Source organism: Trichomonas vaginalis (assembly GCF_026262505.1).
Source record: "Trichomonas vaginalis G3 chromosome Unknown ctg_172, whole genome shotgun sequence".
In the NCBI taxonomy this organism is placed as follows: Eukaryota; Parabasalia; order Trichomonadida; family Trichomonadidae; genus Trichomonas; species Trichomonas vaginalis.
Genome location: NW_026529259.1, coordinates 15,621 through 34,909, shown reverse-complemented (window position 1 = coordinate 34,909; position 19,289 = coordinate 15,621). Strand labels below are relative to the sequence as shown.

At 36.5% G+C, this 19,289-nt stretch overlaps 11 protein-coding genes and 6 pseudogenes across 17 annotated transcripts, besides 1 other annotated feature; 10 read left to right on the top strand and 7 right to left on the bottom strand.

The window, feature by feature from the left end:
* Positions 1 to 19,289: part of a mobile genetic element that runs on past both edges of the window.
* Positions 1,085 to 2,347, top strand: TVAGG3_1086800 (annotated as a pseudogene). Its single transcript has one exon. A coding segment is annotated over exon 1 (1,263 nt).
* On the top strand, positions 3,915 to 4,298 carry TVAGG3_1086790 (uncharacterized protein; the record flags this gene model as incomplete). Its single annotated transcript, XM_051256890.1, has 1 exon — positions 3,915 to 4,298. One exon carries the CDS (start codon positions 3,915 to 3,917, stop codon positions 4,296 to 4,298), a length of 384 nt encoding a protein of 127 aa, XP_051075840.1.
* Positions 4,327 to 4,767, top strand: TVAGG3_1086780 (annotated as a pseudogene). Its single transcript has one exon. A coding segment is annotated over exon 1 (441 nt).
* On the top strand, positions 5,626 to 6,015 carry TVAGG3_1086770 (protein of unknown function, DUF4108 family; the record flags this gene model as incomplete). The annotated part of the gene is made up of 1 exon (XM_051256889.1): positions 5,626 to 6,015. One exon carries the CDS (start codon positions 5,626 to 5,628, stop codon positions 6,013 to 6,015), a length of 390 nt encoding a protein of 129 aa, XP_051075839.1.
* TVAGG3_1086760 lies at positions 6,032 to 6,283 on the bottom strand (annotated as a pseudogene). The gene has a single exon. A coding segment is annotated over exon 1 (252 nt).
* Positions 6,521 to 7,396, top strand: TVAGG3_1086750 (protein of unknown function, DUF4106 family; the record flags this gene model as incomplete). The annotated part of the gene is made up of 1 exon (XM_051256888.1): positions 6,521 to 7,396. One exon carries the CDS (start codon positions 6,521 to 6,523, stop codon positions 7,394 to 7,396), a length of 876 nt encoding a protein of 291 aa, XP_051075838.1.
* TVAGG3_1086740 (uncharacterized protein) lies at positions 8,047 to 8,247 on the top strand (the record flags this gene model as incomplete). Its single annotated transcript, XM_051256887.1, has 1 exon — positions 8,047 to 8,247. The coding sequence occupies one exon, from the start codon at positions 8,047 to 8,049 to the stop codon at positions 8,245 to 8,247; it is 201 nt and encodes a 66-aa protein (XP_051075837.1).
* Positions 9,417 to 9,596, top strand: TVAGG3_1086730 (uncharacterized protein; the record flags this gene model as incomplete). Its single annotated transcript, XM_051256886.1, has 1 exon — positions 9,417 to 9,596. One exon carries the CDS (start codon positions 9,417 to 9,419, stop codon positions 9,594 to 9,596), a length of 180 nt encoding a protein of 59 aa, XP_051075836.1.
* Positions 9,624 to 10,208, top strand: TVAGG3_1086720 (uncharacterized protein; the record flags this gene model as incomplete). Its single annotated transcript, XM_051256885.1, has 1 exon — positions 9,624 to 10,208. One exon carries the CDS (start codon positions 9,624 to 9,626, stop codon positions 10,206 to 10,208), a length of 585 nt encoding a protein of 194 aa, XP_051075835.1.
* Positions 10,991 to 11,254, bottom strand: TVAGG3_1086710 (uncharacterized protein; the record flags this gene model as incomplete). The annotated part of the gene is made up of 1 exon (XM_051256884.1): positions 10,991 to 11,254. The coding sequence occupies one exon, from the start codon at positions 11,252 to 11,254 to the stop codon at positions 10,991 to 10,993; it is 264 nt and encodes an 87-aa protein (XP_051075834.1).
* On the top strand, positions 11,285 to 11,530 carry TVAGG3_1086700 (uncharacterized protein; the record flags this gene model as incomplete). Its single annotated transcript, XM_051256883.1, has 1 exon — positions 11,285 to 11,530. One exon carries the CDS (start codon positions 11,285 to 11,287, stop codon positions 11,528 to 11,530), a length of 246 nt encoding a protein of 81 aa, XP_051075833.1.
* Positions 11,553 to 12,149, bottom strand: TVAGG3_1086690 (annotated as a pseudogene). The gene has a single exon. A coding segment is annotated over exon 1 (597 nt).
* Positions 12,466 to 13,690, bottom strand: TVAGG3_1086680 (annotated as a pseudogene). The gene has a single exon. A coding segment is annotated over exon 1 (1,225 nt).
* Positions 13,736 to 14,319, bottom strand: TVAGG3_1086670 (annotated as a pseudogene). Its single transcript has one exon. A coding segment is annotated over exon 1 (584 nt).
* On the bottom strand, positions 14,339 to 14,491 carry TVAGG3_1086660 (uncharacterized protein; the record flags this gene model as incomplete). Its single annotated transcript, XM_051256882.1, has 1 exon — positions 14,339 to 14,491. One exon carries the CDS (start codon positions 14,489 to 14,491, stop codon positions 14,339 to 14,341), a length of 153 nt encoding a protein of 50 aa, XP_051075832.1.
* TVAGG3_1086650 (uncharacterized protein) lies at positions 14,511 to 14,912 on the bottom strand (the record flags this gene model as incomplete). The annotated part of the gene is made up of 1 exon (XM_051256881.1): positions 14,511 to 14,912. The coding sequence occupies one exon, from the start codon at positions 14,910 to 14,912 to the stop codon at positions 14,511 to 14,513; it is 402 nt and encodes a 133-aa protein (XP_051075831.1).
* TVAGG3_1086640 (uncharacterized protein) lies at positions 15,367 to 15,885 on the top strand (the record flags this gene model as incomplete). The annotated part of the gene is made up of 1 exon (XM_051256880.1): positions 15,367 to 15,885. The coding sequence occupies one exon, from the start codon at positions 15,367 to 15,369 to the stop codon at positions 15,883 to 15,885; it is 519 nt and encodes a 172-aa protein (XP_051075830.1).

The window sequence follows — 19,289 nt, the reverse complement described above, 5'->3', positions numbered from 1 at the left end:
ATGGCTGATGGAAATATAACACCTGACGTTCTAAAACATTTATCTCAAAGAACTACACAGAACCATAGAGATGGTATATTTGGTGAAGAGTTTAGAAAGAAAGTTAGGGAGAGCGAAGGAAGAGAACCTATTGTACATGACCTTGCAAACGAAAGTTTGCAAAATGTCATAAAAACTTACTTTGCAGACAATGAACCGAGAATGGATGAATATTTAAGAAAACTCAAATGGACAGTACCAAATGAAATGTTAGTATTGAAAAACATGTTCCTTGACAAAATAAAACCAACTACAGAAATAAATGACGCAAGACTGAAACATTGGGTAAAAGCTTTCCCATTCACAAAAGATATTATTGGTAACATGGAAAGAAAACCAGAATGGCTACAAAAACATATATTTGGAAACGAGCTTATTCCATATGGACAAGCTATATTTGAAGAGCTTGAACCGGAAACTCAGGAAAGAGTCATGCAAACAATAAGCGACGACTCAAATACAAACTATGACAAAATCTTTCTAGGATATAGGTTACCTGAGATGGGCGACCAGAGCCCAAAGGCAAAAAGGACATGGGAAATTTACAACATACTAGGTGAACATGAGGCAAAGATGCAACAACTTGAAGCAGAGGGCAAGTTACCAAAAGCGACACCAAAGAAGAAGAGTAGAACAAAGTAAAGCTTGGTACGAAACAATTATGACAAATAAATCCAACTATTCTATATTTTTACCCATATGAAATGTACGCCGCTCAGAATATAACGCCAACAGTTTTGGATGCCATGAACGGAAATGTTTCCGAATGGTATAACGAATGCGACAATGCCATTAGAAGGTCAGAAATAGTTCCTGGAACTTACGAATATACAACTGCTGTTTCTTATGGAAACGTAGGTGAGTTTGGAGAAGGTTCTTCAACAACAGTAGATATTGCTTGCGACAGGTTTCATATTATTTCTATTGACAACTCATTCTTATACGTGGAACAAGACATTGAAATAAAACCTTCTGCCAAGTTGTCTGACAAGAAAGTTGCAATGGAATTTTCTATGTCGGATACCAATATGCTCCAGAAGTTTTCATGGGATATAAGATATATTCTAACTCTGACTTAGTTCAAACAGTAACATGGGCAAACTATGAATGGTTCGCTTTGAGAAACTCAGTACAACCACAAGCTAGAGAACAAACAGACCAGTATGCAAATATTGAGAAAATAAGAAGACTTGACCCTAACGTTCCAGGAGTTTATGTTAACCTTTCTGGTTCAGATGGAACTGCTGCCACTAAAGTAAAACTGAAACTTAGAGTTCCTTTGTCATCTTTCCTCATCTTCAGGTTTTTAAGATACTTGCCAAACTGGCAGGAAAAATTTCTATCGAACTTACTCCAAGCAAAAATACTTAGTCATTGCACCAACACAAGACCCATTCACTCTTACAGACGTAAAGGGAACAAATCAAACGTCATTCGCCGAATTTTGCAAAGACAAAGTTGACTTAGACTTTGGTTTCTCAAACTTCAACAATGAAGTAAACTATTATTTCAATGCTGCTGGAACTGCTTGGGACCCAGTTAAGTTCACATGCGAAAAGTTTGAATGCAAGAGAATAGAAAGCAGACTTGCAGTCTATATGTTGGACCCAGATATTTCAAATGCTTTAGCTGCCAAATATATTGCAGTTCCACTTATGTTCCCTATACACCAAATATCTGTCAAAGACTTTGCAGGTGAAGTTGGAAACCAAAGTGCTGACCCAGGTGCAAGAACAGATATTGCTTTAACAACGGCAATGAAACATGCAGATACTATGTTTGTACTGTTCAGACGAACTATAAATGACTATTCTTGTTTCTACAACCCCGGTATTAAATATCATATAAACATAGATGGCAAATATTATCCAAGAGAAGAATATTCTACAGTTGAGGATATGAGGTCATACAACTTGACATTAGATGCTATGAACTTTAACAACAACTTCACAACAACCATTAACCCTGAAATGCAAAATTCTATTATGCCATATGTGAAAGTATGGACTCATACAGGAGGTCAAAAAACTCAATATACAAATGGAGACCGTTCAAACTTTTGGCTTGGCATTCCATTTGCTGACTCAGAAGACTTTATGGGTGGTATTTCAACTGTTGGTACAGTTCAAATACAATATACTGGTGACAGAGACGGTCCAGATGAACTGAGAGCAAAGAAGTTTACAAAACCAATAGCACTTTTCACGGAAGATGCTCTTTTGAAGATTCGTTCGATGAAACCTGCTGGGGCTCCTCAGATTGGCATAACGACAGCTTCCATCGAGCAGATTTGGCAGCAGGTCAGTAAGTTGTTCTTGAACTGACTTCTCTCCGTCAAATATTGACAGTACGCCAGTTTTGACATAATATTGTAAGATAAACTTACCTTTAGAAATATCTGTAAGTTTTGAAGTTATATTTTTGTCTGCTTCAAGAACTTTCACCATTTCAGTTATACCAACTTTCTTTGCTTTATGGAAATATTTAGGTTCAGCAAATATTGCTATTCTATAACATTTACCATTGTTTGTATAAAGAACTATTCTGTCAATGTATTTGTATTGTTTGTGTGTGTAAACTTTGTTCTGCTTCAATTCGAAGAGATACTCGAATACGTCCATCTTTTTATTCTAAGTAAAATGTCATTTCCGAAAAATAGAAGCGTGAGTGTTTCAAAAGGTTTAATGGCGGTGGCAGATGTGAAGTTAAATTCACCAACTCAAACAAACAGTCAAAGTGTTATTTGTCAATGTCAAAGACAGAGATGTTGAAGTGGGGAAACCATACGAAGACGAAGATGGTATAGCAATTGTTTCCTGTAAAAGAACAAACCAACATATCCTGAAGTTAGCAGAGACTTAAGTTCTGTTGCAGATATTCGAAACGACTACCAACAACTTAAAGACAAACTTCAAACTCAGGAGAAGATTTGTCAAGCTTTAGGTATAATGTTAAACTTGGTCGAACACAACCCTGTAAAAGTGAACTCATATGCCATTGCACCTCATGAAGTTTTGAAAGAACTATTGAAACTTTTGACAGAGGCAGACGATATAAACATCAAAGAAATAGAACCCGACATTAGTTGCTGTGGTGTTTCATATAATGTCATTGACAAGATATACGTTATGAAAGGAGGTGAAACGTTGAACTTAAAGTATAGTTTCCAGACGTCATAAAAATATTTGACGACCACAACATTTCATTAAAATTTATTTGCTAAGTAAAAATGTCAAAACTTCTTGAAAGATGTTTGAAGAAAAATAATATAGACTTTATTTCATGTAAAGGACTTTACACACTTTTGAACGATATGAAAACCCTGTTTTGTTTGTTCGTGTAGACAAAGGAAAGTTCTATGTCTTTACAAAAATATTTGAACTTCTTAGACAGAGAACTTCAAGAAACGCCATGTGAAAGTTTAGATGAAGTTCTTCTCCACTTTCAGAAAAACTTTTAAATATATATAAATGGCAGAAGATATAATGGTTTATACTATTACGACTAAAAACCCTGAGTCATATAATTCTATAACAACAAACTTACAAAGTCCTCAAGGACGATATTGTAAACTAACCTTAAACACAATGACGACTAAAGCCTGTTTTGCTCTTTTGACACCAGAAGACTTTATTGTTGTGAATGGCAAAAAATACTCCTTTGAGATACTTACTCAGATATACCACCAACAGGTTTTGTTGACTTATTTAATACTTTAAGTACGGGTGTAACATGTGCTGCAACTAGAGCAGGTTTCATTATGTTTGGATGTCCGACTGAGTTTACTATAAACGATATAGCTATAATACAAAACTTATTTCTGGTTTTTACTACCAACAGTTTTCCTATAACAGGAAAAGGTGTCCATACAAGGAATGTCTATTCCATTGACATTAAGCACACCAATCTTATATATTGTTTCAAACTTAGGTTCAAAGTGTTATTCGAATGTCGACAGAAACTATTATGACCAAAAGATACTTATGCGTATAAACAATACTTTCTCTGCTGGTTTGCCTATTGTTCATTCGAATGCAGAATTTTCAACCTTAGTGAACTCAAACACTTTGGCAAGTATAACGTTGACATTAGTTGACGCAAACTTTGTTCCTGTAAAACTTTTATGTCCTATGTATTTGTCAATGACGGCAGAAAGTTTCGAATTGGAAGATGCAACTGGTGAAAGTATTGTATTACAAGAACAACTTCAACAACAAATAGCTCAAGAACAACAAATGCAACAACAAAGTCAAGAATAAAAAAAATATTTTTTTTATTTTTATAAAAATGTACAGAATAGATGTTTCAGATTTTTATGACTTCCAAGCATTCAGAAATATGTGTCCATTTAGAGACTATAACAAAGCAGTCGAGAATTTGAAACGTTTAGTCATTTATGTTGACTTTGCCCCAGAATGTTATGTCATGAAAGAATGGGATGTTGTCTTTAACAAACCTAAAGCGACAATAGTTTCAGAACAAGAATGTAGACAGAAACTTAAGAAAATAAAAGTCGTACAAGTTGGCATGAAGATGTTAGATGCTTGGGATATCTTATTGTCAAAGTTAGAAGATTTTTCAGTTCGAGGTATAAAGTTCTATACACCTTCTCCAAACTTCTATTCTATCTTCACTGGATATAAATACGAACAAGTAGAATGGAAAGAAAATATTATAGAAGCTTGGTTAGACCATGTCAAAGAAATTATATGCAATGGAAACGAAAAGGTTTATGAGTATATCTTATGTTGGTTTGCAAACATCTTACAACATCCAAGTGCTAAAAATGAAACTGCTCTCATTATAATTGGAAAACAAGGAACAGGTAAGAACACATTCTTTACAGATATTTTGTGCAAACTGTTAGAGGGCTATTCGAACCCGAATATGACAAACTTAGAAAACATCTGTGGCAAGTTTAACTCCTCAATAGAGAATATGAAACTTATAGTTTGAATGAACTTCAAAGTATAGATACAACAAAAGTTTTAAACTCAGATGCTTTGAAGAGTCTTATAACAGACAAAGTTGGAGTTGTTGAAAGAAAGTATAAAGACCAAAGAGTTTGTGAAATGTTGCAAACTTCATTATGGTTTCAAACAATACTGTTCCGATGAAGTTAGAAAGTTCTGACAGAAGATATGTAGTGTCAGAACGTCAGATTCTCATATGCAAGATACAGAATATTTGACGACTTAGCAGAAACTTTGACATCTGACTTTTACAACCACTTGTTCTCATATTTTATGACATTAGATATTTCAAAGTTCAATCCAAGACAAATTCCACATACCGAAGAGAGACAAACATTGTTAGAAGCAAACAAGAGTGTATATGAACTGTTCATAGATGAAACTGACTTTGAGTGTTTAGATGAAAGGTCATTGTACGATTCGTATAAACAATATTGTCAAGAATATGGTTATATGACAGCGTCTAAACGAACATTCTTGGCAAATGTCAAAAGTCTTTTAGACGTACAGAATGGTGTATATACAAAGAAAAATTTTTCTGAGTAAATTTTAAAAAAAAATATTTTTTTATCCGATAGAAAAGATGGCAAAATTCATCTCAGTAAATAAGTACATGTCAGGACTTAAAGAAGAACTAGACCCATTCACATATTTGAATGTTTACTTCTACCATTTTGAAAAGTCTTCATTCAGCAAAGTTTGGAACATCGAACCAGTTAAGTTTGCTATTGTGACTAAAAATGGTGCGAAATTTGAAGACTTAGACATAGAAGGTTTGTTAGCAGTCAAAGAAAGTTTTGACAGAAGGTTTTCAAACCTTAAAGAAGGCAAAGCATACAAACTTGTTATACCTTATGAACCAAAGAAAGCAGACGACTATGAATATTATGAGTCTAAGATAGTTGAAGTTCAAGGTAAATTGGGTAAAAAGATTTTAGAGTCTAAGCCAGTGTTTGCTCCTAAAGAGGAAGAGAACATTGACATTGACCCAGAAATGTTCTAAAAATAAAATTTTATTTTTACATGTCAAATTTCTTTTTCTCTGGAACTGGTTCAGGTTCTTTCTTCTCTTCTTCTACTTTCTTTTCTTTCTTTTCTTTCTTCTTCTTTTCTGGTGGAGTTATGTCAAATTTCTCCGAACCATATTTATGTAAAAGTTCTTTGTCCTTTAATAGCTCATCTATTCTGTTTTCTATTTCATCTTCAAGAACAGCGCATGTGTCTTCTTTGCATTCTAAGAACTTTTGTTGGACTTCATCTTTCCAATCGGCGTCATCTCTGTCAACAAGTCTGTCATTGACAAATTTTAAGACTGCTCTGCTTAATGTTTTATGGTTCTTGTCATATTCCCAGAAACAGAACTTTAGAACAAATTCACCTTTCTTGTTTACACTATGTAAGATTTTATGGTCGACAGATGTTTTGCTGTCGAAAAGCTTGTCTCGAATATAGATAGCGAAATCGCTAGACATTTTCTAAAAGATAAAAATTTTAATTTTTCTAAAAATATGTTAGAAAAAAAGTTTGCTGACATTGACAAGAAATTTGAGAATGTTTTAAACAAGAACAAGAGGAAGTTAGAAAATGCTCAGATAAAACCTATACATGACAAGTTCTTATTTGCTCAGAATGGTATAACAGGTCTAATTGCACCACCTGGGTCGGGCAAGACTTTCACTTATCTTAAAATGGCTGCACAACAACAAGAACTAGATGAGAAGAACCCATTCTATGAGTTAGTTGTCATTTGTAGTACTTCTGGTCAATTTGACCAAACCGTCAATTCGTTCAAAGATATTATAAAGAAGTCTAAGTTAGTATGTATAAAGGATACTGAGTTGTTAGATTGGATAAAGAAGTACCAAAGAAGAGTTTTGAAGTATAATGCTATAAATGAGTATATAAATTCGAAGTTTAAAGACCCAAATGAGGAAATGCAGAGAATATTAGAGAAGAAACACTTCAGAAACAAACAGAAAGAGATAGAATACATTTCGAAGAAATTGCAATCTTACGATTGGAAAACGTACCCTCATAGGTGTCTTCTTATCTTAGATGACTTTGCTTCTCATCCTTTGTTAAAGAATAGAGAACAAGATATGTGTCGAATTCTTAAGAAGCTCAGACACTTTAACATCTCAGTTGTCATTTGTGTACAGACAGCCAAGAGTTTAAGTAAGGATGTAAAGAGAATACTTACTGACATTGTACTTTTCCCCGGATTGTCCGAAGACGATTTCATGGAACTTATGAAAGAGTCCATGGCAGGTAAGTTTGACAGACATGAACTCTGGGAGAAGTATAAAGTCATACAAGACCCTCATACTTCTTTCAGAATTCATATCTACGCAAACAAAGTTCAAATTGTAAAAAGTCAAGCTTGAAAAATAAATGGTTCATCTACCCTACTTGTTTGAAGTTGTCAAAATACTCTGTTATTTTTCACGATTTTCATGAGTTTTAGGCGACCCAGATAAAAGTCGGTCTCGCTGTTCTTCACGATTTTCATAGAGTTTTGGCGACTAAGGTTTTTTACCTACTCGCTGTTCTTCACTGTTTTCATACGGAATCTCTTCTCTCGGTTTTCCGAGGGAAGCAAGCATATGCCATTTTTTAACGAAGTGAAGGTTTGCACTTCGTCAAATTTTATAAAAAATTAGCGTTATTTTTACATTATGACACGAAGTGAAGATTTGCACTTCGTCAAATTTTATAAAAAATTAGCGTTATTTTTACATTATGACACGAAGTGAAGATTTGCACTTCGTCAAAAATAACAGTTATATAATGAAAAAGTGTCATTTTTTTCATGTCAGAAGACTCGAAGGTGCAACACTTCCAAAATACCGACGAACTCAGAAGAGCAGCATGGCAGTATGTTCTTGACAACTTCTTTGAGTTCTCCAGGTACACCTTGGAAAATGCTGAAGAACTCCGACACAGAGAATTTGGAGAAATTGCGCTCCAATACTACCTTGACAAACAAAGGGTAAAATAAGACTAAAAACTTAACGTTTAAAAAGTGACATTTTTAATGAGCTCCGAGTCACCGAGAAAACTTGGTCAGATGTTAGCAGCTTACTTCCCTGCGGAGGATGGAAGCGTTACATACATAAGGTTCAAAAACAACGAACCTGGAATTGCGTACCAAATTCGCAATTACATGACCATGGAAGAGTACGAAAGGTTCCTACAAGAGAAACCAGCTCTAAACAACTCAGAAAAGAAAGAATAAAAAGTTTAACTCGTAATTGTTTATTTTTTTTTACTTGTATGGGCAAGCTGCAAGAATGAAGTCGACTATCTCAGTCTTTGTCTTGACCAGTTGGACTGCTCTTGTAAGCACGTCTGTTTTGCGGTCTCCAGCTGGTGTCTGACCTTCGTAATTGCGCATGTTCTTGAGAGCTCCAACTGTAAATGATTGTAGGATGAAGAGTCTCTCAGACTGCTTGAGGTAGTCTTCACGGTCACGAACCGAATCTGTGGTACGAGTCGAATCGGTCGATTTGAGGGAAGAGACTGAAAGCCTGTCGTCTTCCATTGGGGCAGTAGCATACTCTTTGCGTAAGCGGTTCAGACCTTCCTCGAACTCTTGGTCTCTCTTGGATTGAGATTGGAATTGTGGGACAGGGTTTTGCATAAACATCCAAGGGTTGGGGCAGTAAGGCATAGGCTGAGGAGGGTAGTTCGGGAAGCCTTGTGGTGGGTAGTAACCTTGAGGTGGAAATTGGTAGTAATTCGGAGGTACTTGCTGGAACTGAGGTGCAGGGGCTGGTGCTTTAGGTTCCTCTGGTTTGGGAATGGATTGGGTTGGTGGTACGTCGGACATTGTCTTGAAACAGTACAAATATTGTTCTGAAGCAGTGCAAGTCTTGTTCTGAAAAAGTACAAGTATTGTTCTGAAGCAGTGCAAGTATTGTTCTGAAAAAGTACAAGTATTGTTCTGAAGCAGTGCAAGTATTGTTCTGAAAAAGTACAAGTATTGTTCTGAAAAAGTACAAGTATTGTTCTGAAACAGAAAATTTTTCTCACAAATTGAGAGCTTTTACGGGAAATTTGTTCTGAAAAAGTACAAGTATTGTTCTGAAGCAGTGCAAGTATTGTTCTGAAAAAGTACAAGTATTGTTCTGAAGCAGTGCAAGTATTGTTCTGAAAAAGTACAAGTATTGTTCTGAAAAAGTACAAGTATTGTTCTGAAGCAGTGCAATGGACAACATCGAGCCATTAGATGAGGCAATTTACCTTATAGAGATAAATGAAGTTGTTAAGCAGTACTTGGGCAAGGACAAAGCCAACAAGTCCCTCGGCTTCTGGTTGTCTGGAAGAGGTGCGCTGAAAATCGAAATTGAAACCGGAATTCCAATTCAAATACCAGAAAACACTCCTGTAGACGACATAAAGGAGATGAAGAAAGAAGCTCTTCTCAAGTTCTTTGCAAAGCGCCCATGGATACAACTTCCAAACAGAGAGAGTCCAATTCCACGAATTATACAAATTCTCAGAGCACTGTTCCACTTCTCAGGACGGCCGTTCTACATAACCTGTGAAGGCGACATCCAACCAGTTCTAAACCTTAACGTTTAGAGTAAAAACATTTTTTTCATTTTTTGAATGAAGCAAGTTAAATTCGTCCCACACCAATCTCAATGGACCGATGAAGAGTTTCAAGCCATAGTTGAAGACGTTGAGAACGACATAGACGGCGAACTTGAAGGAGCTCAAATCACAATTGCAACCAAAATTGCAGGAGTCAAGGAACAGATAGCTCCACTTAAAGCTACCAAAGCTACTCTTGACCTCATGGATAGTTACCGTTTAGATGTCAAGAGTGGAATAAGACAATTAAAATTAAAACTTCTAAACTACGAAGCTATACTCCAAAAGTTAGCAGAAATGAGAAGACTTTACCAGAGCTACTTACATGTAAGGGACTTACCTTCAAGCAGTCCGACCAAAGATGAATTTGTTGACATTGTCCCAATTTTGTCCGAAAGTCAGCTCAGATGTTTCGAACTGCTCCCAACATATCCGGAATATGAACGTTTGCCTGAACTCTTTCGGTTCCTCAAAAAACGTTTTTTGGTTCTCATGTTCGAAACTTTTATCGGAAGAGACAACAAACGTTCAGAAGAAGAGCAAGATATTATTTTAAACTTGTTGTATGACATAACTGTCATAACAAGCTTTTTGAAGTAAAACCGCCATTCTCAAACCACTTCATTTTTTCGATGTCCGAACAAGCACCGAAGCCAAACTCAATGGCAGATGTCCTTTCAAGGTTGCCAGACAAGCGCCCAGTTCAAATTCAAATTGCCCAATTGAACGCTCATCTGACAAACTCCATTAAGACTCTCCAAAATAGTCTTATGTTAGAGATAACCAATCTCAAAGCCAATGTCCTCACGAACCAAGCTTCCAATGAGAAAGTCCTGTACGATTTCGCGGAAACCTTGCGCCAATACAACATAGAGAACCAAAACCTTGCCCGACTCATCTACCGTTTCTTCGAAGAGATAGACGCCATCTGGAAGGTACTCGGAAAGGACAGAACATGCAACACCGTACTTCGTGAACACAGAATTGCCGAAGGTATTATCAAAGAAGAGGAAGAAGAGGAAGAAGAGGAGAGAGAAGAAGAGAAGAAGAGAAACACAAAGAGAGGAAGTTTGGGCAACCCTTGTTGCCGATGACGCTTACGAAATTTCCCAACCCTACCCATACAAATCCGCAACAGGAGACCGGCAAGGTTCTTACCCCAGTCCTCAACAACTTGGGACACTTGAACCTTAACCTTCGGAATCGCGGTTCAATTTCCATGGGCAAGCTTGTCGCAATTCAATGGGTTCCAAATCCAGACAAGAAGACGAGGGTCAGACACATTGACGGTGACAAGCTCAACAACCGTAAGGAGAACCTCGAGTGGTTCTAAGAGTAAAAAAATTTTATTTTAGGGGGAAACCCCAAGTAAATTTAGGTGTTTATTTGGATAAGTATGTTAAATTAAGGGTAATTTGCAAAATTAGTTCCCGACCTTTGAATTGGGCTCTTTCGTTATCCCAGTTGCGTAGGAGGTCGTCCCAGAGGAGTTGGTAGAATTGCCAATCCAAGGACGATTTGTCCTCCCAGGCATTGAGGATGTACTGCTCGTAGAGTTTCATGACCTCTGCCTTGCACCAGACACCCTCTCCCTTGGAACGTAAGGCTTCTTCGAAGTGCTCGAATGCGATTGGCTGCTTGACCATCCGAAATGACACTTTTTGTCCGTTTGGTCAATGTTTGTGTCTCGTGCCATAGTCGACGAAAATACAGACAAACAGGTTATATATGAGTTTGAGACCAAGAATGGTGTAACTCGACCTGTCCGATTCAAAGACTCCGAGGGCGACCATGAAATTAAACGGAAATTAGCTAGGAAGGAATATAAAATGGACTGGTTGCCACCACCTCCACCTCCACCACCTTTACCTGTTCCTCAAGTAAATAAGCCTTTCCCGTTCCCAAGAATTCCCACATTTTAATTCAAATTCGAATAAAAATTTTTTATTTCATGCAATGTTTTATTTCTGTGCCGTCTTCAAGTATGCCCCAGTACTTACGCTTGGAGAGGACATGAACTTCGGTGAAAATTTTGTCCAATTTGAATTGACCCATCTTTTCACCGACCATGCCCATTTCAATGAGTTTGTTGTACCTTCTTCGTTCGTCATGAGTGCGTCAATGTTCTCATAGTAAACCTTCACTTTGGATTTGACTTCGGAGAAGAATTTGTTGTAGTTGTCAAGGACTGCCTTTGCGAACTGAGGGTAAGACCAATGTTCGACAATAGGTTTTAATGTGGTTACTAAGCCACTTTGACCTTGAGTGAATTCGTACTTCAAAACAAAAGGAGAAAACCTTTCAACAAAGTTGTCGACCTTCTCATAATGTTTACTCTTCATCTCTTGAGGTTTCTTAATGGAATATCCCCATGTCGAATTCATAAGCAATTTGAGTGTCATTGCAAGTTTGGGGTTTGAAGCTTTCCTAATATCATACAGTTGTTGTATGACTTTTCCAACTGTATAGTTCCTTCCCGGGAACTCACCATCTTCGTTTGGAATTCCAGTCGGAATATATTGGACAAACCTCATGTATGCAGCGTTAAGGTCGACATAGTATATCTTTTCATCTGAGTCGAACTTGTCGCAACCAATTGGTCCAGTTTGTGGAAATTCAAGTGAGTCTCTTATCTTCTGAGAAACTTCTCCTGTTATCTCATAAACATCGTCGAAGCAACCTGTTTCATATAAAACCTTCTGACCTAACTCAGATGCTCTCCAATACAATTTGACGTCAATTGGATGTCTCAATGGAAGTTTGTTTATAGCATCTTGAAGTTCTTGCAACCTCATTGGAAGTTCTTCTGGTTCAGGTTGGTATCCGAACAATCCAACTCCTTGTGGAATTGTGTACTTCTTTTGTACTAGAACTTTGTCTGGAACAACTTTTGGTCTTGCTAACAGTGAAAAGTTTGTTTCGTCTTTTGGTACAAAAGTTTCTGTCAGCTTGTCATCTGGAATTGGTTCCAACAAACCTTTCTCGAAAAGAATGTTTACAGCTCTGACAATGTTGCACTTGCCTTTTCCGAACAATGGGTTTGTAAGACTTTCGTTCAACATGAAGTGGTTGTGGACAATTACAATCTTCAACCATGGTAAGTCTTTGTCAACAACATAGTCGTCATGTGAAGAACCTTTAGCTGTAGGTATGTTGACTCGGATATTGACATTTGCCAACGGTGCAATTTTTGCCAATTGACCTCTGAGAATGTACCTTGTCTTCACACATGACTCAAGATACTTCATCTTCTCATCTGTAACAAGACCAGAGTTCCTGAGACATGTAAGAATGCAAGGTTCATTGACAATTGTTTCAATTGAATTGTAAATTCCATACCTTGTCAAGTCAATGTCAGACTTATTTATGAACGGGAAGTATCCAGCATGTTGTCTGACTGCTTGAGGGTTAGGTTGGTACCATTCGAACTTGACACTTGCAATTCCTTCAATTGCATTCAAAATGTCTGAGTCGGAGTCAACCATTTGTTCTCTCTTTGTAGTCTTGAAAGCGTCAAGAAGTTTTGCAGCTGTTTGTTCATTGCCATTTGCATAGTAAATGTGACCATCCAAATCTGTTATGGTCAATCTGAGATTGTGTCCTTTCTTATTTCCGTCTTGAATTGCAGCAAGTACACCCATGAAGCCTTCTTTGTTCTTTCCTTCGTCAAAGTTTACTGTAAAGGTTCGACCAGATGTAATTTGACTTCTAACTTCACGATACTTTTCATATGCATATCTTGTTCTTTCCATGGGAGCATGACCATCCTCTGCACTACCTTTTTTCCTTCTCAAAGGATGCAATTGTTCGTCATGTTTCCAGTAGAATCTGGCAAAGCCGTCGTGTCCTTCAACTTGAGGTTCACTAACATCGAAAGGCATGTCCATAAGACGTTCTTCTTCTAACCTCTCTAGTCTGTTTGGATAATTTGCACGTGCTGTTTCCAAATCCATTTCGTAGCGAAGACCAGCCAGTTTGTCATAGACTTTTATGGGTCTTCCCTTCCTATATTTAAACTTCTTCGAAACTCTCCAACCATATCTTTGCAACTCTGCTTTTATTCTAGCAGATTTTCTATCCATTCTATATGGGGGCATTTTTATAAAAATAAAAAAATATTTTTTTCTTTACTTTACATAACCGCCTGCTGCCATAAGTCTTTGACGCCAACCCATACCAGCTAATGAAGGTTGACTTGGTTTAGTTTCCAAACTAAACTTTGGTTTTGGTTTATCTTCAGTTTTTGGTTTTTCTTCTTCTATCGGTTTTTCGTCACTTTTCGGTTCTCTGACTTTACTTCACTTGCAGGAACAGTTGTGTCGTCAACATCTTCATAAATATCATATGCCATTTGTTTTTGTTTTCCTTTCAACTTTTTGTGTTTGTTGTAAAGTTTAGAATATTTCGACTCTAAGTCAATGAGATGTTCTATAATGAACTGTTGGTCAGTGAAGTAAACTTTTCCATCTGTTGTCTCGAAAGCTCCTTCAGACTTCAATATTTTATTTGTGAGAGTCTGTTTCTTTTTTGAGATACTAGCCGTTCCATTTTTATGAAAAGTGACTTTGTAGTTAGGGTTTGTATTTCCAGACCTGGCACTTTCTATTATTGAATTTTTCTCTTCATCTGTAAGTTCTTTGACAGGTTTTGACAATGGTTCTGAACTTTTTGTTTGTGGTGTCAAATCTACCGTTTCAACTTCTTCGGTCATTTCATCTCAGTAAAAAATTTTAGTTTGGTTTGTTTTCAACTGGTTGTTTAGGTTTTTTAAGTCGGTCTAAAACTTCCTGAGGTATAGGAAGAACTTGACAAACACGTTGTGTAACTGCTGGAAGCCGACAAATCCATCTTGAACCCATTTGTCTCAATGCTGTATTGTTCATTTCATCTCAGTAAAAAACTTTACATTCCCCACGTTTGAGGCGGTTGAGGTTGGTTATTGTTTACCCATTGTTGTGCATGGTTATATCCTCTGTTAAAGAATCTTTCACCTTGGTCCATATAGTGTCCTGCTTGGTTATAGTAGTCATTTGCTTTGTTATAATAGTTTCCTGCTTGTCTTCCTACATTGTCCATCCATCCTTGAACTTTTCCTCTTGTTTCAGGATTTGGAATAAGATTTGTTGCATCTCGTGCTACATCCCAACCTTTCTGTACAGTTTGTATAATAGGTTGTGCTTTCTCTTTAAGTATACCTAATGTACTCAAAATCTTCCTTCCAACTCCAAATACACCTCTGGCTATTGTTCCCACTGCGGGCAAAAATCTGGATGCAACTCCTGCTAATGCGCCAAATAAACCCATTTCTTATAGGGTAAAAAATGACGAATCCAAACAAGGACCCCTATGTTTCTAAAGCGAACAAAGAAAGCACTCATGATAAAAATCTTTAGTTCAACACCAAATGCTTGGTTTATGGATATCTTGGAAAACATTCCGAGAGTTAGAAAGATGGACCACCATACTGGCTAATATTTGTCGGTCAAAACACAAGATACTGTGAAGCCATACCATTATGTCCAAAAATATTTTAGATGTCTGCTTTTTGACAATATTCGTTGACAAATACCATCCAACAAAACTGACATCTGACTGTGAAAGTTCTTTCAAATCAGATGATGTAAAAAACTATCTGCGTTCAAAAAATGTAAACCAATATTTCATTGTCGACCAAAACCATTCTGCTCTTGGTGTCATTGACGGTTGTATAAAAATGTTAAGAGACTTAAACCAACCACAAGGTGGTGAAGCAAATGAAATGTCATATGACGACAAATATAGACACTTCTCCATGGCAAAGATGAGACAAGTTTTAAATATTTACAATAGCCGTAAACAAAAAGGTTTGGGAAACCACTCCCCCGAAGAAATGAAAAACAACCCTGACTTAGAGAAAGACTATATATTTAATAATTTAGTCAAAAGAGACAAACAAGAAAGAATGCCGGGCTTCAAACTTCAGAAAGGTGACAAAGTAAAAATAGAAATACCTAAACGCGACCCATATGAAAATACTATTGACTATGACAACAATGGGAACCCGACAGGTACTCACATTCGTGTTCGTAAAAATAGAAGAAAGTATACAAGAGAATATTATGAAGTTTTAGGCAAACATGGCAAAATGTACACACTGCAAGCAGAAGATAAAACTACTATTGTCAGACCTCGTTTCAAACTTGTCAAAGTTCAAGGTGGTATACTTTCAAAGACAGTTCCTAACAAATATAAGACAACTCCTGACGAATATGCTAAAGAAGTTGAAAATGACGACTAAGCATTTCTATACCATGCGTAAACTGTCATGTAAGGTGGCATGTAGTCTTTACTTTGTCCCGTTGTTTGCGTATATCCTGAAACGCGATGTGTATGGTTTCCTCTCCCTGAGTGTTACCAGTAACAATTTATAGCAAACTTAACGTTCTTTAACATCATATCCTTTACCTTTTGTCATTGCTGACCAATCCCAAAATCTATGCTTATGCCAACCTGCTTGAGATGTACTTAAATCTATGTAGTGACTATGTGCAGGTAAATTTTCACCTGAAATCGTTTTACTTCCACCTGTTTCCTTTGAAGAGTTTGCACAATACAAAAACCTGTCGACTATTTGAGTCCAAGTTCCAAAACCAGTACTACTTTGGTCTGGTAGAGTTCATTGACGTATAAATAGAGCCTATGGGATATAATGTTTGAAGTATTTCTGTCTTTAATGTTTGAAGCTCTGTTTTGTCTGCTTTCTTATCTAACATTGCTGGTAGTTCATATGCTTCAAAGTTTCTGGCATGACTTTCAATGTTCCTGCAACTCTTATCTAAATTGTTAAGAGTATCTTTTACGCTTGTACTCGGATTCTCTAAAGGTGCACTTGAACCAAGGTCAAAGTTCAGTATTATGTCGTCTGCTCTAACAGTTGTAAAACTTGTATGTGTATGGTTCTTGTCTGCTTTCTTCTCTAACTCATCGTTAACATAAGTTTTATCTGCTTTAAGGTCTAAACATCCTGAAACCCATCCTGTATCAGCTTTAACTTTAAAAGTCTCCGATGTCCATTCATGGTACCAGTCAACCCTTTCTTTAATTTCATTATCTTTTTCATCCACATATTCCTTATCTGCTTTCTTCTCTAACTTACTAGCCACATATTCCTTATCCGCTTTCTTTTCAAGGCTAACGTTTAAGTCTGTTATTTCAGATATAGAATGTGTATGAGTCTTTTTAGAATATTCGTTTTCAGCTCTTGTCACTTCACTTGACATTTTATTGTCAACATATGTTTTGTCTGCTAGTTCAGGATGAGTATGTTCTTTTGTTGCATAAGCATTGTTAGCTCTTTCTTCTTCTTTTGCTATTGCATCGTCTACATATTCTTTGTCAGCTTTGTTGTCAACATCTGCTTTCAAAAGAAGTTCATTTATAGGTTTCTCGTTTAAAGTTCCTTTTGTTGGATTTATACAGACAGTATGGTTCTTATTGTCTTGAAACAGAAACTCATCTGTCATTGGGTTTAATGTCAGTTTTAAGTTTCCTTCTTTCAATGACTCAGATATCTTAGAATAGTTTGAAAAGTTTGTTGTGTTCTTATTTAGAGCTTGCATAATGAGTTGTCGGTTGTGTTGTATTTCTCTCATAGACGCTGTTTCATTTGACATTTTTATTCTAGATAAAATATGCTTTCAAATAGAAAAAGAAAATTCAAGAGTTGCTACAACTAAACCATTAGATGAACTTTTTACTAATGTCGGTCAAAAGTTTGAGACAGATACCGTAAAGCATGAAGGCTATCGTTTTGACTACCCATTAAGATGGCTAAGAGACCCATCTGTCACAAAAGCTATTGGCTTTTCGTAGAATGAAGTTCATTTCAGAAGCCATACATGGTTTCCCATTTACGGTCGGTTTTGAAGTTCGATACTATAACAAAGAAAAACGTATGTATGAGAAATTTGAACAGGGAAAACTTTTACAAGTTAGTTTGCTTGTAAACTTAGAAACAACTCTTCAAGCTTTTCAAGAAAAAATAAACGATATCTATATCGAATATGCAAACCAGTATAACATTGACGAGGGAGAATACCATCTCGATATTATTTATGACAGGAAAAATGCAACTGTTAAAATCAATAAATAGAAGACCTTGGAGAAAACGTTTATATTTCTACAAAATATAACAACTTGGCATGGTATAGATTTATGAGGATGTTAAATCAGCTGGCATATCCAGTACACCCAGACTTTTATGAAGTCGAAAACCCTAATGGAACATATGAAAATGTTTTCGACCAAGATGCTATTATTGTTCATGCTTCATTTTCTGGCGCCCAAAACTCTTTCTTATGCTTGGCAAATGACTTTTACGAAAAACCTACAAGTTATACGAACCACAAGTGGAAGTATTTCAGACTTTCAAGTATGGTTTACTACAGATGGAAGAAAAAGAATAATTCCATTATACCATGCGTTTTACTTAGAACTTAGTTTCATATACAACTACTATCGAACGGTAAAAATATAATTTTTTAATACGGTTGAGGTGTTGGATTGGTTGCCAACTAGACTGTGGTGCAGGTTCAGGCTGTTGTATAACAGGAGCTTGTTCTTCTGGTTCAGGGTCTTTAGGTATAATACCAACGAACTGACCTACTCTTTTACCAATATTTTTGACTCCGTTCCAATTCCTCTTCCTACGGTTTTTATTCCATTCCATATACCTCTTCCAACATTTCGAAAGAAGTTTCCAATACTACTGAAGAAACCCATTTTACTATATGTAAAAATCTAATGTCCGCCTAGTCTCTTACGTTTTCCTGTTGAGTTCCATAGCATTCTTTAACTGGAGCTCATACATTCTGTTTCTCCTCTGGTAGAAAACATATTCTGGGTCAACTCCTGTGTTCGCGTCATCTGCATAAAGTTGTTTATATCCCACTTCAGGGTTTGTATAAAACTCTTTCCATCTCATATTTGCATACCATGGTGGCAAACCTAACGCAGCGTCATTTGACATGGCAGTTTGCATTTGTACATCTGTTGGCACTTGACCATAGTTTGCCATTGCAGTTTGTATTCTAACTTCATTTGGAATATTCTCTGGGTTTGGTTGTCCAGGTTGCTGTGCATTCGCTAAGTTCTGTGCGTCCATTTAATATTAGATAAAAATATCTCTTACGAGTACATATACTGAACATTTGCAGGCATTGGTTCATCTTCATATTCTCTATATCTTTCTGCCACGTCAAAGAAATAAATGACACAATGGAAAAAACCTAAAACAAGTAGTCCTATTTCAAACCACATTTACTTACTAATAAAATTTCTTTGTTATGACACTTTCTCCGGTTTATAGGACCTCTCTCATATTCTATCTTGTCATATCTAAACTCATAGTCATGTATGTCCTCTAACCATCTCATAACGGTTTCCAAACCACTTTTATCGGATGTAAAGTAAAAGCATGGATGGTTATGTATAACGTCTAAAGTTTCTAAAGAGTCTCTCAAAGTCCAGTCTACTTGGTATTGAAAATCCCATGTGTTATAGAACGGCGGGTCCACTATAAAGAAAACATTTTCCTTGTCTTTATATTTTTCATACAACTCTGTCCAATGACATCTCACAAACTCTATACCCTCAATATATTTTTCTATGTCCTCTTTGAAAACATTTGTATAGTTAAGATAT